The 27,990-nt window shown below is 39.4% G+C and overlaps 5 protein-coding genes across 6 annotated transcripts; 4 read left to right on the top strand and 1 right to left on the bottom strand.

The window, feature by feature from the left end:
* The first annotated feature begins 61 nt into the window (after nucleotides 1–61).
* On the top strand, nucleotides 62–6,067 carry LOC124382088. The gene is made up of 4 exons (XM_046844195.1): nucleotides 62–231; nucleotides 2,083–2,530; nucleotides 2,753–3,151; nucleotides 3,755–6,067. The coding sequence occupies exon 4, from the start codon at nucleotides 4,137–4,139 to the stop codon at nucleotides 6,057–6,059; it is 1,923 nt and encodes a 640-aa protein (XP_046700151.1). The 5' UTR covers nucleotides 62–231; nucleotides 2,083–2,530; nucleotides 2,753–3,151; nucleotides 3,755–4,136; the 3' UTR covers nucleotides 6,060–6,067.
* Nucleotides 6,068–6,087: 20 nt separating this feature from the next.
* Nucleotides 6,088–7,614, top strand: LOC124382089 (asparagine--tRNA ligase-like). Its single transcript, XM_046844196.1, has one exon. The coding sequence runs from the start codon at nucleotides 6,088–6,090 to the stop codon at nucleotides 7,612–7,614; it is 1,527 nt and encodes a 508-aa protein (XP_046700152.1).
* Nucleotides 7,615–13,349: 5,735 nt separating this feature from the next.
* On the top strand, nucleotides 13,350–16,334 carry mpst (mercaptopyruvate sulfurtransferase). Its single transcript, XM_046843650.1, has 3 exons — nucleotides 13,350–13,724; nucleotides 14,651–14,961; nucleotides 15,720–16,334. Exons 1-3 carry the CDS (start codon nucleotides 13,435–13,437, stop codon nucleotides 16,016–16,018), a joined length of 900 nt encoding a protein of 299 aa, XP_046699606.1. The 5' UTR covers nucleotides 13,350–13,434; the 3' UTR covers nucleotides 16,019–16,334.
* Nucleotides 16,335–20,562: 4,228 nt separating this feature from the next.
* On the bottom strand, nucleotides 20,563–22,371 carry LOC124382256. 2 transcript variants are annotated; one of them, XM_046844450.1, is made up of 4 exons: nucleotides 22,272–22,371; nucleotides 21,872–21,900; nucleotides 21,257–21,741; nucleotides 20,563–21,152 (listed from the first exon to the last, which is right to left on the bottom strand). In XM_046844450.1, the coding sequence occupies exons 2-4, from the start codon at nucleotides 21,892–21,894 to the stop codon at nucleotides 20,641–20,643; spliced, it is 1,020 nt and encodes a 339-aa protein (XP_046700406.1). In that variant the 5' UTR covers nucleotides 21,895–21,900; nucleotides 22,272–22,371; the 3' UTR covers nucleotides 20,563–20,640. The 2 variants fall into 2 exon arrangements, with proteins under 2 accessions (XP_046700406.1, XP_046700407.1); XM_046844451.1 differs by having other exon boundaries at nucleotides 22,261–22,281.
* Nucleotides 22,372–22,439: 68 nt separating this feature from the next.
* LOC124382255 lies at nucleotides 22,440–27,427 on the top strand. The gene is made up of 2 exons (XM_046844449.1): nucleotides 22,440–22,525; nucleotides 24,974–27,427. Exon 2 carries the CDS (start codon nucleotides 24,982–24,984, stop codon nucleotides 27,049–27,051), a length of 2,070 nt encoding a protein of 689 aa, XP_046700405.1. The 5' UTR covers nucleotides 22,440–22,525; nucleotides 24,974–24,981; the 3' UTR covers nucleotides 27,052–27,427.
* Nucleotides 27,428–27,990: the final 563 nt, after the last annotated feature.

Below are 27,990 nucleotides of genomic sequence, written 5' to 3'. Positions count from 1 at the left end.
AAACTTGGTGTTGCTGCGTTGCTGATTCAGACGGTAAAGAAGGCGGAGGTGAAGACGCAAGTCAGTGATAGGACTCCGTCTGGACGTACGTGGAGGTGGGGAATTAAATTATGTAATTAAAATCACACAGTCTGCATTACAGCCTGTTAGTCTTCTGTCCTGTTTGTCTTCTGCGACGAAACCCAGCGTTCAGCTTCAGCACACGACTCCATTCTGACATTCTGACCTGAGGTGAGTGAATATTATATATGTGTGTGTGTGTGTGTGTGTGTGTGTGTATAGATAGATAGAAAAAATTAATAAAAAAAAAAAATTAATAAAAAAAATAAATAGGGACTCAATATATATAAAACAATCCGAAATAAGAAGCAGCAAATGTGTTAAAATAAGGACAAATAAATAGACACAAATGATGGTTTAAAATGAAAATAGAACCTCTCCAGAAACATGAGTAAATATGCATTGATGAGAAAGTGGTGCAAAACATCTCACTCAACGTCCAAGATGGCGGCACGGCAGTAGCTCGCAGCGTCCTCTCCGGATCCAAAAATGGCGCTTTCACCAACTGGATCCTGGATTTCCTGACTGGGAGACCTCAGGCAGTCCAGATCGGGAACAGCATCTCCAGCACCACCACACTGAGCACTGGAGCCCCTCAAGGCTGTGTGCTCAGTCCACTGCTGTTCACTCTGCTGACTCACGACTGTGCACCAACGCACAGCTCGAATCATATCATCAAGTTCGCTGATGACACGACCGTGGTGGGTCTAATCAGCAGGAACGATGAGTCAGCATATAGAGAAGAGGTGCAACGGTTAACTGCCTGGTGTGGAGCAAACAACCTGTCTCTGAACGTGGACAAAACAAAAGAGATGGTTGTGGACTTCAGGAGAGCACAGAGCGACCAATCTCCACTGATTATCGATGGATCCTCTGTGGAGATCGTCAAGAGCACCAAATTCCTTGGTGTTCATCTGGCGGACAACCTCACCTGGTCACTTAACACCAGCTCCATCACCAAGAAAGCCCAGCAGCGTCTCTACTTCCTGAGAAGGCTGAGGAAAGCCCACCTCCCTCCCCCCATCCTGTCCATGTTCTACAGAGGGACCATTGAGAGCATCCTGAGCAGCTGCATCACTGCCTGGTTTGGGAATTGCACCGTCTCGGATCGCAAGACCCTACAGAGGATAGTGAGGACAGCTGAGAAGATCATCGAGTCTCTCTCCCTCTATCATGGACATTTACACCACACGCTGCATCCGCAAAGCACACAGCATTGTGGACGATCACACACACCCCTCACACACATACTTCACCCTCCTACCATCAGGAAAACGGTTCCGAAGCATTCGGGCCGTCACAACAAGACTGTGTAACAGTTTCTTTCCACAAGCCATCAGGCTTCTCAACACAAAGAACTGAACAGAACTCACACACACTCACTTACACACGCACACACACACACACACACTCACTGTGTGTTACTGTTACTGAACTGTACAACCTGGACTAAACACAATCATCACTCATCTCGATCCACTCCACCACCATTTATATATTTATTATTATTTATACTCGCACCTTATATTCAGTACAATGTTTACATGCTGTTTTTGCACCTTTTATACTACAGTATAATGTTTACATGCTGTCTTTGCACCTCCTTGCTGCTGTTTTTGCACTACATTGCTCTGTTCTGTTTATACTTTCTCCTGGGTATAGTTTTTACATTCTCCTCACACAGTACTGTATATGTAAGTATACAGTAGGTTTACTAGTCGGCGCTATACTTGGTTTTTGTCTTTTGTCTTGTCTTGTGTTGTCTGTCTGCACTCTGTCTGTCTGTACTGTTCTTTTGTTTGCACTGTTTGCACCAGGCTGCACTCGATGCACTTTATGTTGTTTTGTTGTTTAGTGTAGCACCAGGGTTCCGGAGGAACGTTGTTTCGTTTTTACTGTGTACTGTGTACCACTGTGTATAGTAAAAATGACAATAAAAGCCACTTGACTTGACTTGACTTGACTCAACTCTTGAATACATCCCATCAATGTATTCTCTGTATGTTGTTCTCTTCTCCTCAGGATGGCGCTACTTGATTACCCAGTTCCTGACTTAGATGTGACCTTAAAAGAAGCGAGCCGAGTGCTTCAGCTTGTTCTGAGTCCAGAGGAGTACATCCTGTATAAGAGTGCTCTTTCACAGCAAACAGAGACCCTCAACGGCATCCACAAGCAGCTGAAATCCAGTGCCTCCTGCCACGAGAACTGGGTGACCGATCAATTCAAACAGCATCTCCTGTCTTGTTTGGACTCCCTGCCGACCTCCACGGCGATTCCCTCGGTGCTGCCTCCATCCAAAGCAAAGGGAGAGTGTGTACAGCTTGAGAGGGCTACCACTCTGTTGTGGGCTGTAGCCAAGCTGTACAGTGAGCCCTGGCTTGTCGAGGGTGATGTACCTACAGAGCGTACGCAGCAGTCAGAGGTGTTCGCAGCCAGTCGTTTACCTGGTAAACATCAGGATCAGATAAAGGTATCGATGTGTTTTCTAAAGCTCTAGAGCTTTTCCCCAAAGGGCCAGAGTGGGTGAAGGGTTTTATTCAACCAAACAGGAGCCACACCTGATTTCATCTTATTAACACAAATGATCTTCATTATCAGGTGCGGCTCTTGTTTGGTTGGCATACTAATCCTGAGCAGGACATAGAAAAAGACTTTCATAATAACAGTTCACCTATTTGACTATTATCCTCAGGTGTATCCAGAAAGCCTTCATGCCATTGTGATCTGCCACGGAGGTGTATTTCCAATTCAGATTGTACAAAGCTGTGGTGAAGCAGGCAAGGTCTCACCTGTGCCCCTTCTTGACCTCTTTACCCAGCTGTCCCATGTTATGCATCTTCCACCTGCATCGATTGTTCATGATCCTTCCACAATTTGTGGTTTTTCTGCTCTTAATCGACAAGCATGGTACGCTGCCAGGGAGGAGATCCTGAAAGCTGGTGGTGAAGCAGCAAGATCACTTGGTGTGATGGAGAGTGCCATCCTGGCTCTATCGCTAGAAGATTGTTCTGCACCAGTGGATCTGGCAAATACTCTCAATGCAGTCCGTTTGGGAGGAGAGAACAGCCAGGGTCTGAGGTACTATGACAAGGTGTGTGGAAATAAATAGTGAATGTTTTTGTGAACTAACCAGGAAGTGAGTGTGGTGTGTCATTCTAAAGCTAGTTTGAAACTGATTGTGCCACTATTGTTAGATGATTACTATTTATACCATAAAAGATTTTGATAGATTCTTGGCTGAACCAACAAGTAAAAAAAATGACTATACTGACATCATCAATCAGTGAGATCATCTTGTTTAGGAAATTGGTTTGCAAAAAAGTTTTTGTATGGCAGTAAAATATGATAAAAACCATACAGTTTAAACACAGCTATAAAACGTCTGGCTTGAGCCTGAGCCTCTACCAAAGCCAACATCAAATTATATATGGTCACCTGGCGAGCACAACCTTATGTGGTCTTTTCTAATTGACCCCAAAAAGGTAGAAGCATGCAATTATCGTATGCTGAAGCATTACAATGTCTAAGGAACTAAGAGGACTTTTAACCACACAGAATATAATGATATAATGCCATATAGCTTATTTAAATTTACAAATGATACATTTGTGTGTTCAGGACAAACCGACCTTCATTAGAAGGTACATGTGCTTTGAAAGTGATGTGCGTTTATTTATTTATATTTTTTTTACAGGTGGTAAACATGGTGGTGTTCAAGGACGGTGTAACTGGTATGCTGTTTGAACACAGCGCTCTGGATGGAATGGTGGCTGGCCTCGTGGTTGGACGTGTATGGAAGATTTCAGAGTCTATAACTCTTGAGCATATTGATGAATCAGATCATACTGTCTGCCACCCAAGCCCTCTTGAGTTCCCAATAGGTAGTATTAAACTTCAGTATCAGCCTCTACCCTCTGTCAGAAGCAAGTAAACCTATTGTTACCTTTGAAGTTTCATCCTACCCAGATGTCTTCACCACTCTAAGGGGCCAGAGAGGTTTATATGATGCATGGATCAATTTTTCATTGCAGCTCTCTCTAAGGCAAACTCTTGGTGAATCAGCTGATAGATATATCATGGTGACCCCTACTCATATGCGACACTTCAAACATGGTCGCTGCGATCCCACATATTCAGTCACAATGCTGTCTCGACAGCTAGTTACAGCTCTAGGGTGCTGCACCAGGCCAGACCTTGTCCCTCACCATACCAAGGAACTCTTTCAGCAGTTCCACTTAACATTCATGGAGCACAAAAAAAATATCAAAGCCACTAAAAGTGGTAGTGGTGTAGGGCCTCATTTAGCTGTCTTGCGCAATGGTATGACTCAAGACAACCCACTTAAGAAATTTCTGGATCTTTTTGGATGCCCCTCTATCTACCTGACTGGATCAGATCTGATGGAGGGTGTTGAATGTGCTGTTGGTAATGTCTATGCAACTGACCAGCTAGCTGTTACCTACATCGGCAAGGTGGACAAAGTCCATATTGTGTTGAATGCAAAGGGAACATTTGCAGGCATCTTAGGAAAACTCAAACAGTGTTTTGAACTAAACATAAAAATGTTGATGCTTCTGGCAGTCAAGTATGCAATTGCTGGGCAGATGGGAGCCATCGAATGCCTCCTAGGAACAGAGAGAGAATCAAAAAATCTCACTGCAGCAGATAATAACACAAATGGATGGAATGAAGTGGTGGACAAACAATCCTTAGGCTCTACTCCAAAAAGAAAGCCAGATTTCACCCTGATGATTCATGGTGGTGCAGGGGAGGAAATGATGTTGAACAATAAAGTGGTTGAGGTAATTGAATTTGCGCTTCACACAGCACTTACACTGGGAGCAGGTGTGCTAAGCCAGGGTGGCAGCAGTCTTGATGCGGTGCAGAGAAGTGTTGCTGCTTTAGAAGATTGTTTCTTATTTAATGCAGGCAAAGGATCTGTGTACAACCAAAATGGCCAGCATGAGCTGGAGGCTACTATCGTGGATGGGCACAGAAAGAAATCTGGATCTGTGGCTTGCTTGCATAATGTAAAGAACCCAGTGAATGCAGCTCGTCATGTCATGGATAAGAGTAACCATGCATTACTTACTGGAGAAGGGGCTCAGGAGTTTTTAATGGGTCTCTCAGAAAGCGAAAATCTGGTGAAAACAGACTACTTTCACACTGATATCAGATTCAAGGAACTTGCAATAAAACTGAGTGGAAATAAAAACAATCATCCACAAACTGTAGGAGCAGTTGCTCTAGACTGTTGTGGCAAACTAGCAGCAGCCACATCCACAGGGGGCTTAGTAGGCAAGTGGAAAGGTAGAGTGGGAGACACAGCAGTTGTTGGGGCTGGAATTTATGCTGATGATAAACTGGCTGCAACCTGCTCCGGTGATGGTGATGCATTCATACGTCAGACAGTTGCTCAGAAAGTAGCTAGTCTCTACAATCTTAAAGGGTACACTCTTAAACAAGCCTGTCGAGAAGTGATTTATGAAATTTCGGATGCAAAATGTGCCGGAATCATTGCAGTTGACTACAAAGGTGAAACTGTAGTTGAAACAAATGCTGGAGTAATGTTTGTTGCATCAATGAACAGTGGTGTTGCTCGAGCTGAAGTCTTCAGACCCATGATGAACATTACAAATGTAATTTGGGAAAATGATGAACTTGTTGCTTATTTGCATTCTAACCCGTGGACCCCAGGAACAACCATTCTTACCCGAAAAACCTTAAATGGACCAAACAGCATTTTTCAGCTAACTGTGCCAGACTATGTGGCAATATTATTAGCGGCACAAACAGTTGCTAACTTGCTTTGTGAGAAACTAGGGGTGTACCGCTGTGCCCTTGTATTCAGACCCCAACCAGACAAGCCTGCACTTATCAAAATCCTACCGCTTTATGGCCTAGAACCCAAATGGAAGGCTTATCTTGCCAAGGAAGAGGAATTCCACGTGCATGACCCTGGCTACTGCAGTTCAAAAAGTGGCCCAATGCATGATTGACAATGCATTCCTTGACCAAGTCCAGGTAATGATCAGGTCTCAGCTCCCAACACCAACATGTTATGATTTTAATGGCGATCCATCTCACAGTGGACTATTTTCACGCATTGTAAGAGGGGAGGAGCAACACTGGCGTGTGTGGGAAGACAATCAACATGTAGCTTTTCTTTCCCCATTTCCTAATACACCCGGCTTTACTATTCTGGTGCCAAGACGACCGCTATCAAGTGACATCTTTTGTCTAGACAAGAATGACTACATTGACCTCATCTTGGCTGCACGGAAACTAGCTCAACTACTGGAAGAGGGAATGGGTGCTAGTGGTGTGGCCCTCATATTTGAGGGCTTGGAAATCAACTATGCCCATGCCAAGTTAATTCCAATTGTCACAAAGCCAGGTGAAATACCTCCCACTGTGCCTACTAATTTCTGTCCAATCTATCCCGGATATGTCACATCTGTAGATGGTCCTCCAGCAAATGCAGATGCTCTTAAAGAACTCCACACCAAAATTGCTAAGACAACACCACCTCACACTTGGGAGAATCCTCAAAGCCACTCCATATTAGCCATCAAGAGCCAATGGTACCGCAATCTCTTTCAGATTCAAAATACTCTATTCCACACTACGGTGGATTACTTCAGTAAAAATTGCAAGTACTCATATGCTCTGACACCAATCACAACTGACACCATTTCTTCACCAATGGGCCTAGGGTCTGACTCTGAGCCTGTTTTTGTCAATATGCTAGGCCAAGATGTATACTTGGCTGACTCCATGCAGTTTGTGCTAGAGTACTTCTTACGATTTCAGGAGGGGCTTCCAGGGACATATTATGTGTCTCCAAGTTTTCGAGGAGAGGAACCTGATTCGACTCACCTGAATCAGTTCTACCATGTTGAGTGTGAGCTGCTTGGTGATATGAATGCTGCAATTAGCATAGCAGAAAGCTATGTGGTCCACTTGACTCAGGCAATGTTAAAATACCACTCAAAGATGATCCTAAGTGCAGCAGGAACGCTGTCTCATGCACAGGACCTGATGAAGAGGATGGAGAAACCGTTACCAAGAGTGACTCTGGAACAAGCCATTCCAATGATGCCGTCCTCTGACTGCATTGAATGGGTAAAGGAGGGGCAGCCACAGTGTGGTAGAAAGCTTACTCGCAAAGGAGAAGCAGCCTTGATCGAACAGTATGGCGGTGCTGTTTGGTTGACAGAAATGGATCACCTCAGTGTGCCCTTCTATCAAGCTTACGTTGAAGGTTCTTGTGAAACTAAAGCAAAAGCAGCTGATTTGCTCTTGGGGTTGGGGGAGACAGTCGGGCTCGGGGAACGACACTCCACCCCTGAGATGGTACAAGAAGCCCTACGACACCATGCTGTGCTGGAGGAATCATACAAATGGTACATCGATATGAGGAAAGTCGTTCCTTTGTCTAGCAGTGGCTGGGGAATGGGAACAGAAAGATACCTGTGTTGGCTGCTGCAGCACAGTGATGTTCGAGACATGCAGATCATCCCCAGAATGAAAGCAAAGAAATACATGCCTTAAACTAAATATATGTTTTTGGATAAATTGTAAAAATCCAACTGAGTTATTGAAAATATTTACTCATAACAATTCCCCTTGCATTGTAGCTGTTTTAAAAAATAATAAATAAATTCCTTGACTTGATCCAGTACAGTAAAACAGTAAAACACCACACATTATATAATAATTAGATTTTTTTTTTATCAATCACATGTATAAATTTGAGATTTAAATCTTGCAATGTTTTCTTGTACATCATTCAGATACACTGCACTGAGTGTTTTTATAAAAAAGTTTCTCACCAAATCAGAATTAAATGAAAAACAGTCAATCTAAAGCGTCATCATGGCTGTTCTGATACACCCTGTGATTTCATCACTTATATCCATCATTTCTTTCCTTGCGAACATTTCTTTTTCTGAATTGTGAAAAAATCTGAATAAAAGTCTTATCCATAAAATTCTATGTTTTCTGTGAGCTGTTGCATCTGGAATGTAAAGTAGAGGTGACATGATTCAATTGCTGGTGCAAAGTCACAGGATTTGTGAAAGGAATAACCGAATTTAAGGTTTGGCACATGAGGTCTGTAATCGTTGTCAGCTGATCACCATAATAAATAGAGCTACTTTTGTGAAGAACTTTTTTTTGGCAATTTCCATAAGATCCAGGTGCTGATGCACATCTCTCATACCATGTAATAATGGCAAGAAATTAAAAAGAAATCTCCAGAGACCCGGTTTTAAACAATAAAACACCACTGTAACACTCTTCAAAATTTTGCTGAGTCAGTGCAGGCGGTGGTTAGAGGTTAGAGACAGAACAAAGACTCACTTGCTTTCAATGAAGAAGCCAGTTATTGTCTCCACTTATTTTCAACTGATCCTTTTACTGAAGAAATGTCAGATGGTACAGTTGGATTTATATGTATACAGTTGTGGTTTACAAAAATAGAAATAGTGACAAAATGAACATACACAATATTACCAAAAGTATTGGGTCCCACAATTGAGTCCCAATTCCAGATGTTGGAGTGTGTAGTGTTCCACTAGATGTTGGAGTGTGTAGTGTTCCACTAGATGTTGGAGTGTGTAGTGTTCCACTAGATGTTGGAGTGTGTAGTGTTCCACTAGATGTTGGAGTGTGTAGTGTTCCACTAGATGTTGGAGTGTGTAGTGTTCCACTAGATGTTGGAGTGTGTAGTGTTCCACTAGATGTTGGAGTGTGCTTATGGATATTTGTGTTCTTCAGCCACAAAAGTCAAGAGGCTTTTATTGTCATGTCTACTATACTCAGTGGGACACTGTGTTATGAAAGGCAGGTACTGATGTAGGTGAGGACACCTGGGGTGCAGTCAGCGTTCACATTCATCCCAAAGGTGTTCAGTAGGGATGAGATCAGAGCTCTATAGCAGACCACTCAAGATCTTATAGCGTATATAAGACCATATATAGTGAAACTAAAGCAAAAGCAGCTGATTTGCTCTTGGGGTTGGGGAGACAGTCGGGCTCGGGGAGCGACACTCCACCCCTGAGATGGTACAAGAAGCCCTACGACACCATGCTGTGCTGGAGGAATCATACAAATGGTACATCGATATGAGGAAAGTCGTTCCTTTGTCTAGCAGTGGCTGGGGAATGGGAACAGAAAGATACCTGTGTTGGCTGCTGCAGCACAGTGATGTTCGAGACATGCAGATCATCCCCAGAATGAAAGCAAAGAAATACATGCCTTAAACTAAATATATGTTTTTGGATAAATTGTAAAAATCCAACTGAGTTATTGAAAATATTTACTCATAACAATTCCCCTTGCATTGTAGCTGTTTTAAAAAATAAATAAATAAAGTCCTTGACTTGATCCAGTACAGTAAAACAGTAAAACACCACACATTATATAATAATTAGATTTTTTTTTTATCAATCAGATGTATAAATTTGAGATTTAAATCTTGCAATGTTTTCTTGTATATCATTCAGATACACTGCACTGAGTCTCTTTATAAAATAGTTTCTCACCAAATCAGAAGTAATGAAAAACAGTCAATCTAAAGCGTCATCATGGCTGTTCTGATACACCCTGTGATTTCATCACTTATATCCATCATTTCTTTCCTTGCGAACATTTCTTTTTCTGAATTGTGAAAAAATCTGAATAAAAGTCTTATCCATAAAATTCTAAGTTTTCTGTGAGCTGTTGCATCTGGAATGTAAAGTAGAGGTGACATGATTCAATTGCTGGTGCAAAGTCACAGGATTTGTGAAAGGAATAACCGAATTTAAGGTTTGGCACATGAGGTCTGTAATCGTTGTCAGCTGATCACCATAATAAATAGAGCTACTTTTGTGAAGAACTTTTTTTTGGCAATTTCCATAAGATCCAGGTGCTGATGCACATCTCTCATACCATGTAATAATGGCAAGAAATTAAAAAGAAATCTCCAGAGACCCGGTTTTAAACAATAAAACACCACTGTAACACTCTTCAAAATTCTGCTGAGTCAGTGCAGATGGTGGTTAGAGGTTAGAGACAGAGCGAAGACTCACTTGCTTTTAATGAAGAAGCCAGTTATTGTCACCACTTAATTTCAACTGATCCTTTTACTGAAGAAATGTCAGATGGTACAGTTGGATTTATATGTATACAGTTGTGGTTTACAAAAATAGAAATAGTGACAAAAATGAACATACACAATATTACCAAAAGTATTGGGTCCCACAATTGAGTCCCAATTCCAGATGTTGGAGTGTGCTTATGGATATTTGTGTTCTTCAGCCACAAAAGTCAAGAGGCTTTTATTGTCATGTCTACTATACTCAGTGGGACACTGTGTTATGAAAGGCAGGTACTGATGTAGGTGAGGACACCTGGGGTGCAGTCAGCGTTCACATTCATCCCAAAGGTGTTCAGTAGGGATGAGATCAGAGCTCTTTAGCAGACCACTCAAGATCTTATAGCGTATATAAGACCATATATAGATGAATTTTATTTTTTGTGTTAATTGTGTAGCTTTTTATTATTTAATTTCCATTTACCAACCTTTGTTCAATTTTCCTTGGAGTGGGCTACACTTATTATTGTTTTAACTACTGCATATAGAATAAATATGTAACTCAAATCACCATAATCACCACTAAAATAATTTATCGATGCTTAGAAAAAACTCTTTTCTAAACTTTTTTTTTTTTTCCAAATATGCGAAAGTCAATAAAATGGAAAATAATTATCTTTAAAAAGTATTCTGTGTATTCTGTGTGCCCCAGTACTGATTGATCCGGTACGGTCCGAGGTCCAGTGGCTGGGGAATGGGAACAGAAAGATACCTGTGTTGGCTGCTGCAGCACAGTGATGTTCGAGACATGCAGATCATCCCCAGAATGAAAGCAAAGAAATACATGCCTTAAACTAAATATATGTTTTTGGATAAATTGTAAAAATCCAACTGAGTTATTGAAAATATTTACTCATAACAATTCCCTTGCATTGTAGCTGTTTTAAAAATAATAAATAAATTCCTTGACTTGATCCAGTACAGTAAAACAGTAAAACACCACACATTATATAATAATTAGATTTTTTTTTTTATCAATCAGATGTATAAATTTGAGATTTAAATCTTGCAATGTTTTCTTGTACATCATTCAGATACACTGCACTGAGTGTTTTTATAAAAAAGTTTCTCACCAAATCAGAATTAAATGAAAAACAGTCAATCTAAAGCGTCATCATGGCTGTTCTGATACACCCTGTGATTTCATCACTTATATCCATCATTTCTTTCCTTGCGAACATTTCTTTTTCTGAATTGTGAAAAAATCTGAATAAAAGTCTTATCCATAAAATTCTATGTTTTCTGTGAGCTGTTGCATCTGGAATGTAAAGTAGAGGTGACATGATTCAATTGCTGGTGCAAAGTCACAGGATTTGTGAAAGGAATAACCGAATTTAAGGTTTGGCACATGAGGTCTGTAATCGTTGTCAGCTGATCACCATAATAAATAGAGCTACTTTTGTGAAGAACTTTTTTTTGGCAATTTCCATAAGATCCAGGTGCTGATGCACATCTCTCATACCATGTAATAATGGCAAGAAATTAAAAAGAAATCTCCAGAGACCCGGTTTTAAACAATAAAACACCACTGTAACACTCTTCAAAATTTTGCTGAGTCAGTGCAGGCGGTGGTTAGAGGTTAGAGACAGAACAAAGACTCACTTGCTTTCAATGAAGAAGCCAGTTATTGTCTCCACTTATTTTCAACTGATCCTTTTACTGAAGAAATGTCAGATGGTACAGTTGGATTTATATGTATACAGTTGTGGTTTACAAAAATAGAAATAGTGACAAAAATGAACATACACAATATTACCAAAAGTATTGGGTCCCACAATTGAGTCCCAATTCCAGATGTTGGAGTGTGTAGTGTTCCACTAGATGTTGGAGTGTGTAGTGTTCCACTAGATGTTGGAGTGTGTAGTGTTCCACTAGATGTTGGAGTGTGTAGTGTTCCACTAGATGTTGGAGTGTGCTTATGGATATTTGTGTTCTTCAGCCACAAAAGTCAAGAGGCTTTTATTGTCATGTCTACTATACTCAGTGGGACACTGTGTTATGAAAGGCAGGTACTGATGTAGGTGAGGACACCTGGGGTGCAGTCAGCGTTCACATTCATCCCAAAGGTGTTCAGTAGGGATGAGATCAGAGCTCTATAGCAGACCACTCAAGATCTTATAGCGTATATAAGACCATATATAGATGAATTTTATTTTTTGTGTTAATTGTGTAGCTTTTTATTATTTAATTTCCATTTACCAACCTTTGTTCAATTTTCCTTGGAGTGGGCTACACTTATTATTGTATATATATATATATATATATATATATATATATATATATATATATATATATATATATATATATATATATATATATATATATATATATATATATATATATATATATATATATATATATATATATATATATATATATATATATATATATATATATATATATATATATATATATATATATATATATATATATATATATATATATATATATATATATATATATATATATATATATATATATATATATATATATATATATATATATATATATATATATATATAGAATAAATATGTAACTCAAATCACCATAATCACCAATAAAATAATTTATCGATGCTTAGAAATAAACTATTTTCAAAAAATGTTTTTACAAATATGCAAAAGTCAATAAAATGGAAAATAATTATCTTTAAAAAGTATTGTGTGTATTCTGTGTGCCCCAGTACTGATTGATCCGGTACCGGTCCGAGGTCCAGTGGCTGGGGAGCCCTGCTAATAGGGTCTAAATGAACACTGTTATAGTGGTAGTGTGTGTTTTAGGGTGAAGTTTGAAACAAATGTTTTGCTTGTGCTGGATACTCTATTAGAGAAATTCATTAAAAAGGTCAAATGAACCGAATCAGTCACTTGATACCTTATATAAACCGATTATTTTACTTAATACCTGAAATGAGCCGATTCCTTCACTGGATAAGTTAAAGGAACCGATTCATTCACTGGATACCTTAAACGAACCGATTCTTTCATTTGATACCTTAAATGAACCGATTCCTTCACTCGATACCTCAATGGAACCGATTACTTCACTTGATACCTCAAATAAACAGATTCCCTTTCTTACATTATTGGATACATTAAATAAAGCGATTTTTTCACTTGATATCTGAAATTAACCGATTTCTTGAGTCTAAAATAAGCGATTCGTTTACTTAACAGTAGTTCAGACGAGCCGACTCTGTGCCGAGTCGCCGCTGTAGGGACGAGCAGGGGACAATGGCCGGGCAGGTGAAGGCTCTGGTGGCCGCTCAGTGGTTGGCCGAGGCGGTGAGAAACAGCCGCGTGGGCCCGAGACTGCGGGTTCTGGACGCCTCGTGGTATCTCCCGAAACTAAAGCGGAATGCACACGAGGAGTTCCGGCAGCGCCACATCCCCGGCGCGTCGTTCTTCGACATCGACGAGTGCTGCGACAAGTCGTCCCCGTACGATCACATGCTTCCCGGGGAGAACGAGTTCGCCGAATACGTGGGGAATCTGGGCGTCGAAAACGACACGCACGTGGTCGTGTATGTGTGGCAAGTGTAATGGTGTCACACTACATTATTAGAGTTACAATTGATCAGTGGCATTGAGGTGTGAGTTTTCTTTCTTTATTTTGAAATTTATATTGGCGATTACAGGAATGATGCACGGTCACGTGGTCACAGGTAGAATACTCTCACGTGTACACGCAAAGGTAGAGATGACGTCATTTCCGTGCGCCCTCTCTCTTTTGCCGAATGCGATAGCGATGAGAGGTATGATTTATCAGCTCTTTGGGAAAAGTTTTAGAATATAATAAATACTAATCGGTTAAGGAATTTTGTGTTAAACATGATTATTTGTTCATTTTTCTTTTGATTTACGGTTAGTAAGTTATTTAATGAATGTAATAATGTGTATAGTTAATTTCATAATTATTTCAGGTAATGGCCGCCATTACACGTGCGGCATCCTTTAGTTAAATTGAGTAAAATGAATAATTTCATTGCTATAAATTTGGTTAATTAAAGATGCATTTTATTTCAATGATCCATGAGAAGTTCCATGTTTCCATGTATTTTTTTGTTAAGTTAATATACAGTACATTAAAAGAATATGTAATGATTGACAGGCACGGCTAGACCAGAGATTCGCCATTTATTATCTGATGGTGTCTGTTTCAATACAGGTATGTAATTGGATCATTGGTATTTTAGTTTTCTGTATTTTTCTTTCTTTCGATGTTATATTATTATTATAGTTTAGAAATTGTCTATTTTCCGTGCGCCCTCTCTCTTTTGCCGAATGCGATAGCGATGAGAGGCACGGCTAGACCAGAGATTCGCCATTTATTATCTGATGGTGTCTGTTTCAATACAGTGATTGGAGAATACAGAAGCTGGAAGTAAATCATACGACAATGGTACCAACGTGTGGAGTCTTTTCATTTAAAAACATACACAACGCAGAGCGAACCCACTACATATGACTGCAGCGACCTGGGCTCGTTCTCGGCGCCGCGCGTGTGGTGGATGTTCCGGCTGTTCGGGCACCGCTCCGTGTCGGTGCTGAGCGGCGGGATGAAGGCCTGGCTGCAGGAGGGTCACCCGGTCACCGACCTGCCCACCGCACCGCAGCGCGTCAGCTTCAGAGCCCAGAGGAACCCGAACTGGGTCAAGACCTACGAGGACGTCCTGCAGAACCTCACCGACCGGAAGTACCAGCTCGTGGACGCCAGAATGGAGGGACGCTTCCGGGGGCTCGAGCCGGAACCGCGAGAAGGTACAAACACTGCAGTCTGAATTAGTGCATGGTGCAGAGTCTGACCTTTCACCCTGAAATACACCTTCAGACTGAGAAGATCTGATTCTGAACTTTCACCCTGAAATACACCTTCAGACTGTACAACTTCTATATCTATAGATAAGCATATTATAGATAGATAGATAGATAGATAGATAGATAGATAGATAGATTGATTGATTATAGATAAATAGATGGATGGATGGATGGATGGACAGACAGATATGATCTATGGGTTCAGGGTTTAATTGGTTCTTGGTGTAAAGTTCTGTAATTAATCAGTTGAACTTTTTCAGTGCATAAAGACTAAACATTTAGACTAAAGAAATGTTCTTCACACTCGCTCGTCTCAAACACTGATTCTATCATTAATGTACATAATGAATATTTTAAATGCAGAATATTGCATTAGCAAAACTTTTAAAAACTTCAGTCAATAGATGAATTTATCTGTAAGCTCTGATGTACAGTGTGAACTGGATCATGGCTACTGACAGCTTTACTGGGGGAACTAAACTGGTTCTTCAGGTTAATGTTCAGAGTGAAGATGTGTATGTGATTGATGGATGGATGGATGGAATGGTGGATGGATGGATGGATGGATGGATGGATGGATGGATGGATGATCTGTTGATGTAAGGAGGGATTATATCTGCTATAGCCTGAGGGAGAACAAGCAGTGTATCTCTGACCTTTAACATTACAGGTTAATATTAAACCCCCTCTTTCTGTATCAGATACTGAACCCGGTCACATCCCTGGCAGCATCAACATGCCCTTTCCATCCTTCATGGACTCCTCGGGACTGCAGCGTCCGGTGGAGGAGATGAAGGAGATGTTCCGAGCTGCAGGCGTCGACCTCCAGAAGCCCATCTGGGTGACGTGTGGGTCGGGGGTCACGGCGTGCCAGGTCGCCCTCGCGGCACACCTGTGTGGACACCCGGGGGCGTGCCTGTACGACGGCTCGTGGTCCGAGTGGTTCTCCAGGGCGGCACCAGAGCACATCATCTCTGAGGGGAAACGCAAACAGCAGTGAGACGACGTTTCTGCCTGATTTTAAAAAGTGCCTCCTGCATCGCCTTTCGCTTATTAACTCTTTATTCAGCAGTTTATAATTCACACTAATGACACGGAAGTGTTTAATTCTACAGGAGAAAATAAATATCTAAACAGAGACGCACCGATCCTGTGTGTTACATTTACATTCAACTCTTCTGGAATTCAGTCGTATATGTTCTGTGTGCTTCAGAAACCGAGCACTAAATACTGAACGGGTTCAAATATCGTACCATATAATGCATTATAATAATCATATACACAGTAATAATAAATACATCATTCTCTAATACAAACCTGTGTTTTTCTCTGTGTTCCAGCAAAAAAACTGAAAATGTACAAACATACACACTGTTTACATCCTCACATCCAAACACTGTGTATATCTGATCATATACATCTACTGCTCTATATAATATTAGCGTGTGTGTGTGTGTGTGTGTGTGTGTGTGTGTGTGTGTGTGTGTGTGTAAAATGAAGTGAATGGTGAGTTTGAAGTTAGATTATCTTCATGCTTAAAACGATGCAGTTTCCCAGAATGCTCTGCTCCTGTTACTAACTGGTGTTTCACTTCAACATTTTATTACATCAGACCTCCACTCTTAATTACAACTTACACACACACAGAGTGATCATATTATTTTCAGTAATGGATGAAGTACACGTTCATATTCATTTATATATATATATATATATATATATATATATATATATATATATATATATATATATATTACAGATATGTTTTATGTAGGATTTTCTATCCACTCACATTTCAACCGTCGCATCACATGTTGCCGAAGTCAAAGGCATCTGCCTTCACCCTTCTCAGTCAGCACTCTGGGCGCTTGCAGTGTAGAATCCATATTGCTTGAAACTGTTGGTATAGGTAGCGATTGATAGTGGTAACTTTTGTGAAGACTCCATGGTGTATTACACTGTTTCAGCAACAGTGTAGGAGAGCTTTGGTTTTGGAGAAGAACAGTGGGATGTCAGCAAGTTATTGGCAGGACCAGCTTTATTTAATTTTGATCTCACACCTTCACTCACACAAGTGGTTAAATGTGACATTACATCACATCACACCATCACCCTTCAGCTGTCCTCAAGTAAAGCCACATCACGTAATCACACATAGTGTTCATGTGTACTGCTGCCGTATTTACCATATATAGTATGATTTCTCAGCAGTGTAGTGCTTCAGAGTCCACCAGGGCAAACATTCTATTCTACAGTGAAGACGCCATATTGTAAAAGAAATAAAGTAATAATATAAAATAATTTCAGGCTGTGTAACTATGGCTATATCTTGTATATTTAATCCATATATTAATATTAAATCAAGTGTGCGTCCACCACTATGAGTGAGTCATCTTACATTCTGAAGAGAAAAATAAAAAAAGCCAGATTAAAGGAATGGAGGTCTGACGTTGATAGACGTCCAAACTGCAAATTATAGTCTACTAGTCAGTACATTAGGATTCAGAATTCGCCTGAGTGAACTTCCTTCAAAAAAACAGGCTGTGATATATCTTACCACATAGCAAAATTGGGCCAGTGATGGGCCACACAACCCACTTTCACTTGGCCCACATACAGCAATGAATTATGGTACATGACTGGACCAGGTCTGGTTGCCAGAACGTGGGTCACATATGGCCCATGGCACAGTAATATCTCAGCCATACTGTATGACTAGAGCTGGCCCTTTTCTGGTCCTATGTAGGACCAATCAAGTTGGTTCCACGTGTCAACCTCAATAAAACTTGAATGAGGTAAAAACTGCAAACCCATGAACCATTGCACTTTTCTAGATACGACTTGATTGGTAGATAAAAAAAATTGCTATTATAGTACATTTTAAAAGAGAAGAAATGTGTGAAAATTGGCCTTGTTTTTTGCATGAAAAGGTTTAGAGAAAATATAAAATACATTTAATATTATTATAGATTATAAAGGTTTTTATAATTAAAATACCATTAATTTTTTTTTATTTTCATTAATTCAAAATTGAAATAATTTCTTTATGAAACTTGTTGATAGAGCAAAATAAACCCACATCACTAACAGGAACAGGGGAAACAGTTGTGTGCATGCAAATATTATCACATTACTATCTGAAATATCCAAAATTGTATTAATTTTAACTGTGGGATGAGACTGGACACACATATGTGGCCCACAGTTCTATATTTTACATCTGGGCCAAATAATACACTTAATAAGTGGTCAATATCTTGTTTGCTGCCTTAAAGACAGTTCCATCTCCACCAAAACCAGGTCATGTTTGGTTCACATGCCAGTGCTGACTGAATGCCAAATCAGGGCCAGAAGTCTTTGCTACCTGGGTTACGGTTCCCTTTAGCTAAATGTTATCATATGAACAATTAATATAAGCCTGTAGCAAACTAATGTGTGTAAGTACAAGTTAAGTCCACCAGGTCATGTTCAGATCACACATTCAATCTTCTACACTGGCAAATGTGGTTATATGAATTAAAATCAAATTGAGATGAAGAATAAAATATAATAAGTGGTATATTAGACACAACAGAGGAAATGATTTGAAGGGCATGGAGAAGCTGATGCTGAATCTGTGATGATCACAAATGTTGAGTTCATAAAACTAGGAGCTATTAACCATATAGACTGTTTAAGACTGTAAAAAGAAGAGTACTCATGTTAGTTCTCACTCTCCAGTGTTCTGTATTGTTTAAGATTTATGATCAAACTCTCACCCAGATGAGGATGGGTTCCCCTTTTGAGTCTGGTTCCTCTTAAGGTTTCTTCCTTATAACATCTAAGGGAGTTTTTCCTTGCCACAGTCACCACGGCTGCTCATCAGGGACAAATTCACACCATTCACCTTCACTGTTGATTTCTGTAAAGCTGCTTTAAAACAATGTCTGTTGTGAAAAGCGCAATAGAAATATAGAAATAAACTATACTTGACATGATAAAATGTCAAAAGTCAGACACTTGTCAAATCACATCATCGCCCATCAGCTGTCCTCAAGTAAAGCCACATCCTGCAATCACACAGTGTTCATGTGAACTGCTGCCGTATTTACCATATATGGTATGATTTCTCAGCAGTGTAGTGCTTCAGAGTCCACCAGGGCAAACATTCTATTCTACAGTCAAGATGCCATTTCAAATTAAATGTGCTTAAATAAATAAATAAATAAATAAATAAAACCCCTCAAAAATCAACAAAATGATGCTTATACTTAAAACAATACAGATTTCCTCGGATTTTTATAATAAAATCAGCCTCTACGTTGTTCCAACTGTAAGACAACCAATTGATCTTCTCATTTAATCATGTACAGTTGCATTCAAAATCCTTTGCACCTTTGCCCAAAATACTAAATAATACATATTTTTTAAATAAAAAACTGCCATACCAAAAATCACTCCTCCTTGTGGTCGTACAACTACATTTCCTAAGATTTAAAGATGTTTATGTATATACATTTATACTGTATATACAAGGGAGAGGGAGAGAAAGAGTATATCTGCACCATGGACACAGTAGCTGATAATAAAGGTTTTTTTTTTCAGTTTTCTGAAATCTAAATAGCTTATCTAGAGTATATGCTCCAATTCACTAAGCTAATTGGCCTAGCTTATCAGTGGGCTGACTGTCTGATCTCTCACGGTACCATGAACATTAGCCTGACTGACAAGCCTCCTTACCCATTCACTTTGTCCAATGTGGTAGATCACACAAGAAGACCCAGTCCAAGGGTCAAAGTGGCAACCTCTGCTAAAGCCACGACAAGGTCCAGCTTAAGGTCAACCATTAGGGGGCCTCCTCAAGTAAACCTCATGTCAGGGGCCAATGAGTGAAACAGCTCAAACCAAGCTGTTCCTGCCACGTTCCAGTCAGAGGCCCAAAGGGGTCACCATCAAATATATCTTATTCCAGGGGCCAAAACGGGGCCTCCTTTCTAGTACTTGTTCACAGCCGGGACCAAAAAATGCCTCCTTGGAAGAGTGCATTTGGTGGCATCTTTAGAGATTCAGTACAAAGTGCATACATACCTCTATCTGTGACCAACACCACTAATCCCACAATCTGCAAATGATGCAAAACGCAGCTGCAGGGCTTGTGTTCAATCTGCCCAAGTTCTCCCACACCACCCCACTGCTGCTACTTCACTGGCTTCCAGTAGCTGCACGTATCAGATTCAAAACACTGATGTTTGCCTACAAGGCCAAAAATGGACCAGCACCATCTTACCTCAGTGACCTCATCACATCTCACACTGCACCACGCTGTCTGAGATCCTCCAGCACTGCTCCACTGGTACCACCTTCTCTCAGAATGAGAGGTAAGTACACTTCAAGGCTCTTCTCTGTTCTCTGCTTTTGTAGGTATATTTTGAAATGGAGCATGCTAATACCACTGATTTATATACAATTTGAATGTTAAAGCTAATGGCAACTATTGACAGTTTCCTGTTTTCTACCCCAAAGAACCACAGCTTATTTTATACTTTATCTTTATTTGTGCAAATATCTGACACACCATCTTGCAAAGTTGTACAGGAATATATGAACTGATGAAGCACAGAACCAAACATCATTTGTGTCTGTTCAAAATAACATAGCATTTTCTGAGCTATTCTGAGAGGCACAGATGGCTGTGAGACGTTGGTTGTTCTCCTTCATTTGGTCAATGAGTCTTGGAATGTCTTCATTGTAGAGAAGCTCATTCCCTGTGATCTCATTTACTGCCTTCATCACATCTTCCATCACCTTCACCACAGGCTCCTTGAGGATGAATCTGCGAGTCTGGTGTTCAGCTACACTGGCCTTCCCACTCAGAACACTCAGGAGGTGGACGACACTTCTTACTTTATTCTGGAACTCAGCTACAGACTCGACCAGCTTCTTCACCTTCTGGATTTCTTCACGGGTCTGCTTCAGCTTTTCATCTTTCTGACTGATGTCACAGTTGGTCTGGAAAATCTTGTACTCGTAGTCAGAAACTTTATGATTGTATTTTTCCACTTCTCTTTCAGACTTTTTCACTTCCTCTTTAGTCACGTTGACAGCATGTGTTGCTTGATCCAATTCAACTGCACCACCAATTAACATGGCAGAACCTGTAGAGAGAAGGAACAAATGAAAGCCACATGAAATTGTGAAGTTTATATAACAGTTCAGCTACAATATATCAATATGTTTATCTTTATGCTGTGATTCTCACCTGCAATCCATCCAATCACTGGTATAGCAAACAGCCCTGCTCCAACACCTGTGATGATTTCAGCATCGTGTTTCCTGTTTTCCTGATCCTGAAGCGTCTTTTCTGTTGAGTTCAGATTTCCCCTGGCCACCTCGAGAGTTCCCTGAAATTCTCTGAGTAGTTGGTTATTAGATTCCTGCTCTGTTCTCAAGTTGTCTAAGGTTTGTATTTTATCATTCATCTCACGATTAAGTTTTCCCTCATCTTGTATAAGACCCTCTAAGCTTTTATCCAGACTCTTCAACCCTGAACCAGCCATCTGTTCTGACTGCTTCAGGTGCTGATGAGCCTGAACTATCTGCTGTCTGATAGAGATGTAGTTGGAGCATTGGCCAGTAACAGGATCTTTATCTGCAGTAATCAGGGCCTCGTAGACTCCATTCAGGGAGGAGATTCCATCCTTCAATGGACCAATAACAGCCTCAGCTGTGTTCCTCAGCACAATTCTGCAGATACAAACACACATTTAAACACTGAACATTAAAGAACCTCAAGAAAAAAGTTTTTCCGTATAAACAAATTGTACAAATCAGTTGATGTATATGAACCATCTCTATGTGAATAGTGGTAACTTACGCAGATGAAGAAGGCTGGGTCATCTTTACCTGAAACACAAATGAATAGTGCTATAGTTGGGAAAACTCTTTACAGAGCATAACAAATTCACACTCTGTCTCTGGCATATTTTTTTTAACACATTCTCTTGAAATAAAGTTAAATAAAAGCTCCCCCCTTTAAATAATACTTTGTCAGACTTTTCTCAAACTGACTTTATGCTCGCCTCATGTTACACAAGGTGACAACAGATTATTCAGTTTTTCCAATTTCCTACTGGTTTTTAGCTATTTTTCTTTTTTATATATATATATATATTTTACCAGTTTGAATTGCAATGCTAAATTTGTTACATATTTATACACAATAAAAAATTATCAATTGTACATAATAAAAGTCATGCAGCTTACAGCCTGATTACCTTTGCACAGGAGTTCCTAAAGGTAAGAATAAAGTACGAAATGTTACGAGGTTTATTGGTTTGCTGTTATTTCTCTTCTGGCTCTCCACCATCAGCTGAGCTTCTTTTGAACTGGACTGTAGGAGGGTGGGTCAGAGGGGAGGGGGATCACTCACTATTAAAACACTGTGAATTTCTGTTTGCTCTCAGTGCACCATCTGGTTTGCAGAACTGACAGACTTCACACCTTCACTGAAGACTAACAGGATATCAAGGTAGGAGAGACACACTGTTCTGAACCATTTTTAAATGGATTCTAATCATAATAATAAGAAGAAAGGTTTTTGTTTATTTTATTTATTTATTTCTCATCACTCAAGGATACCACACAATAAGTTACAAAAGAAAGCATAATAAACAACAAATACAAACAACAAGTAAAAGAATAGTAATGCGAGTAAAATGCGAGTATGAGTGTGACTATGTAACTGGGCCAATAAGATTTAGGGAGAGTATTCACTGTTAAACAGGTGAGACTTTCGTCTAGATTTAAAAACAGACAGAGAGTCATGGTTTCTAATGTCTGGAGGTAAAGAGTTCCAGAGCCGGGGAGCAGAGAACAGAATGTAGAATTTCATACCGCACACGTCCCTTCTCCTTTTTTACTGTCTTTTCTACAATTAGAATGCAAAAGAACTATTCAAAGGCAAAAAATGATTGACTTTTCATTAAATTAACAATAAAATGAATATAATTCTTTGTGTAAAGCAGTGTGAAGTTAACAGTAAAGTGTTAAATCACCTCCTATGTGTATTTAAGTTCCCCTTTTGTCTCAGTTTCTTGCTTTATTGTCAAAATTGAGTGGTCCATCTCTGTCTTTGGCTGATGTGTACCTGTACTACACAATGACAATAAAGTTGTATCTATCAATGTATATGATGTATAGATGTCAGGTGGTGCATATAACTAGGGTGCAACTTCAAAGTCATTTCAGATAGAGCTGACTTGTGTTTATTACATTATTTTTATTTCTGTGCCACGTGTGTGGTGGTGAGTTCGAGTATGGAGTTCCTTCATCATTTATTCCTCTCTAAATGTTCTGCTTGATGTTAAACTTATGCTAAACTGTATGTTGGTGATCAGTAGATACACCAAGCAGCAGTGGAGGTTTTAGTTGAATGACACTGTGGGTGAACCACACCATGACCGAGTCCCGAACAGGTTCATTGATTGTGACATGATATAATAATTGACACAACCGTGCAAATAAGTGGTATAAAATAGATCAATAAACCGATCGATTTTTTTCTGGCAAGATGCCATGCTATCAAAACAAGTTTAAAACGGAGCGAGCGCTCGACCCTGATTGGTAAATTGCTGTGTGTTTGACCAGTTACGCTTTTATTCACTTATAAATAAAAAAGGAACGACTGATTTTACAAAATGTGGTTGAGTAAAAAGTGAGATATTGAACTTTGAAATGTAGTGAAGTTACAGTAAAATTCTCCCCAAATGGAAACACTTGAGTAAAGAACAGATACGTGAAAAAGCTTTTAAAGTACAATAACAAATTACATTTACTTTATTACTGTCCATCACTGCTGTGTGAATGTGTAAGTGTGTGTTGGGACTTTGAGTTTGGGGTGTCTAATGAGAAACGGAATTCATATCTGATTTTGACCTGAACACAGAGTGCCCAGGGTAAAGCACAAAAACATTTAAACTTGAACTGGAATGTTCTTCAAACAATCCTCCACAGAATGCATATTTTACCTGTGTGAAAGCTTACTGGAATGACTCTGTCCACCGGACCAGATCTGGTCTTCCCTTTTTAGTAAGAATAGTCAGAAGGGCTGGTGATATCCAAATATTTACAAACTTACCTATCATATCTGGCTAGTGGTAAAAACTCTCTCACCTCATGGCATATTTGGAGTGTATTTTCTCTGTGTGTGAGTTTAACATCACAGTCGACTTCCTGTAGCAAATTCTTCTATGTTAAGTGACTCAATTTGTGAAGTGATTTATTTTGGTCCACTTCTTGTTTTACTTACTGTTTTATTCAACTCGTGTTTTTCTTAAACTCATGTTTCTCTGATGCTTGTTTTTAAAGTTTATACTTCTTTAAAACACATTTTTTAGAATCATTGAAAATAGAACAAGTAAAAGTAGAAAGAAAGAAAAAGGTAAAAGTAATATAAGCAAAATGTAATTAATAATAATTTGCTTGCGTCATTTTTAGGCAGTTCCACTTGCAGTCATGGGCTTTGGGTCTTAATCCCTGATAATCATGTACATTAGAAATTAATAATTTGGTTAAATCTCAGTATTGTGTTTATATATACATGGCTTTATAATTAAGCAGTTGAATAGTAATAATAAAGCATAGAGTAGAGAACAATACTATTAGAAACAGTATAGAATAGAATTGAAAGCCTTTATGATGTAGACTGTAGCAGGGCAGTAGACTGGACCAGTAAGACTTTTGATATCCCACATTGAATTTAATTTGCATTATTATTTATATTAATGTTACATGACCACAACATCAAAGAAATATGTTTATGTGCATATATATATATATATATATATATATATATATATATATATATATATATATATATATATATATGTATAGTATATTTATGTTCAATTTTGATATACAATTATAATATAAAAATTATTATATACTGTATACAATTATTATATCTCTTTTGGAACAGGAAAAGCCATGGATTCTCAAATTGCAAAGAAAAATCAAAGCCTCACCACAGCAGAGGAGATGAGAAACCAAACCAAGCTTGTGATGCAGCCGTATGCCAACTGGGAGGAGTATCTGACTCCTGCTCCACTCTCCATAGCCATCCTGGGAGAGCTGGTCTTCATCTCCTCCAAAGATGATTTCTCCATCAACAAGAATCCACCTAAAAATGGCTACCAGTACATTAAATACCCCGACTCATTTCGAGCCTGCCTCATGCAGGTGTGTAACTCCGGCTGGTGGGCTTTCAATGAGGCCCATAAGAACATGGATCAGATTAGACTCCACACCATGGCAGTTCCAGATTACATGAAGACTGCTGTGAAGATCCTTTTCCAAGACAATGATGAGGTTGTCAAAGCTCACCTTCCTGACCAGCTGGAGAACATTCGTGTCATTGCAGATGACTGTCTTGATTTGGCTACAGCAACAGAAAATCGGTTCACTGATGTTATCAATATTATCCAAGAACTGCTGGAAGCATGTGTAAATGCTCAGTGCTTTTATGGAGAGGAGCTGGAGGCTATCAAGAAAAAAATAGATGAGGCAAAGCTGAGGAAACAGTCAGCAGAAGAAGCTGCTAAACGCTCAGAGAAAGCAATGAAAACCATGGAAGAGCAACTTAAGGAAGCACATGAAAATTACAACAATGCAATGGATTCATTACCCAGTGGATGGGAAATGATAGGTATGGATTTTGTTGCAGGAGTGACTGAGAGTGTCACAGCTGTTGTTGCAGGAATGACAACCTTAATGACTCATCCATTGAGCATAATCAGCAAAACAAGATCAATTTTTGATGTAAAAGAAACCCTTTTTCAAGGTCAGGATTCTGCTGTTGATTCTGTTGATGAAATAAATATCTACTGCAAGTCTGGAGAAATCCTAAAGTGCACAGAGAACATTCAAAGGTTTGTTAAGGACCAGGTGATTAACTGGAAAGATTTGTATGATCAAAAGAATAAAGCTACAAAAACAGATTTCCAGGCAGAACAGTTCAAAAGAATCAAGCAGAGTTTAGAAAAAAGCCCAAAGTGCAAAGCAAGAGAAGCAGCTCAAAGCCTATGTGATGAGGGAATTGAAATCTGTGCAGAACTAGCAAAGTCTGCACCAGAGGGGAAATGTGAAGAAGCCAAAGAAAAGCAGCTGATTGAAAGAATCCAGAAACTGACTGAATCATCTCGCAGTTTCGACAGCAGAAGTAAAGATGTTACAAAGACTCCTCCTCTGGCTCCCAAACCACCAATGATGTTTAAAGAAGAAAGTAATTCTGAGAATATAAGTGTTTCACAAAGGGCATCAGAGAACGGCAGGTTCCGCATAGAGCAGAACCGCGCTCAACTGGACAAGACCAGAGAGATCTATGAGAAGAGTGTAGAGACCATGGAGAAGAACCAGAAGGAGCTGACTGACATCCTGATCACCATGAGAAACTGTGAGGTCAAAGAGATCGACTTCAACACCACCATAAAAATGCTGGTCAAAGGTATGGATGCCATGGGGAGGGTGAAGGAGCAGTGGGAGAAGATGGTCCGCTTCTTTCAGATGGTGTCCAACATTGTGAAAACCACCCTGACCAGAACCCTTAAAGATTTTGTCACCACATCTGAGAAGACACAAACACTTTCCTACAACGCAAAGCTCTTCTCCAAAGATCTGCTCTACAATCAAGCCTTTCAAGCCACAAACATCTCCAGCCTCGTCAACATGATCTCTACTACCTACACTGAGGTGTCCACCAAGTACCTCATGGATCGTGTCAGCTCTCTGGGAAAACTTATGGTCATGGACAAGGAAAAACCAGAGTTTCTTTCTGAGCGTTTGAAGTTACAGAACTCCTGTGATGAAGCTCAGAGAGCCATCTTACAACTTGTCCTCAAGAACAAGGAGGAGTTTGAAAGGAAGAGTGAAGCAAGACTGGAGAAGATCGACAAAGAGTTGCTCGCCATTCTCCCTGCTGCTGATCCAGAAGAGATAAAGAGCATTCAAGCAGCTGTTAAAAGTGGATTCGCAGAGGAAGAAGAAGCAGATTATTGCTGAATAAACACAATTTCTTCTTCTCCACAATATATCACATATTTCACTATATTCATTTCAGCACGTAATAATGCATTATAACTGTAGTAGTAGAGCTCATTATCTACAAAAGCTTGTTTAGAGAAATAAAAGCTGATAATGTTTCCTTCCTGCATTATTAATATCTGTGATTTATATAATCAGTAAAAGTGATAACAGATGTGATCCTGCATGCTGAATTAGAAATTAGTATAAAATACATTTAGATAAAAAGCAGCTTCACTTTTACACAAGAATCTGATTTTAAATGATTATTTCCTCAATGGAACTTTTTTTTAGCTTCCTGTAAACTCTCCACTGCTCTTACACTGAATAAAAACTTTTGTTGGGCTTCATTATAGTTGACTGTATTGTGTGTTTGTGTGTTTCAGTGTAATCGGTTCACATATTACAGATGATCCAGCATGAGGTGGTGTTACAGTGCTTTTGTCCTGATTTACATTTATGTTTGTGGGGCCCAAGACATTTTCTTAATTGTCTGAAATATTATAGCAATCAATTCATGGTAAAGAAATAAACCCAGTACTGATAAATATGAACAGTGATACAGAGAACAGAAATGAACCATTGCCCTGATTTCATTCAACATTTCTTACAATACTGTAAATTCAGTGAATTAAAAGCTCTGCACATGAACTTCACTTCACACACTCAGTGTAGGGGAGAAACAAGGTGACCATTTTGTCCATTTTGGGTGAAGTTAATGGAGTCTGTTTGTCCTGAAACATGTTTCAATGCATAAATATATCCAGAGGCTGAGTGAGGAAGTGAATTTAATCAAGTACATTTTATACACTAAAGAAACTTAATTTGCTAAATAAAACCAACAAACTATAGAGCCTGAGGGATTGCTTCTATTGCTCCACGTTCACTGCCAAAAGTCTGTATGCTCTTGCACCAGCG

Source organism: Silurus meridionalis, chromosome 29 (genome assembly GCF_014805685.1).
Source record: "Silurus meridionalis isolate SWU-2019-XX chromosome 29, ASM1480568v1, whole genome shotgun sequence".
Classification (NCBI taxonomy): domain Eukaryota; kingdom Metazoa; phylum Chordata; class Actinopteri; order Siluriformes; family Siluridae; genus Silurus; species Silurus meridionalis.
The sequence above is the reverse complement of the archived record's forward strand: the minus strand, read 5'-3'. Positions and strand labels throughout refer to the sequence as shown.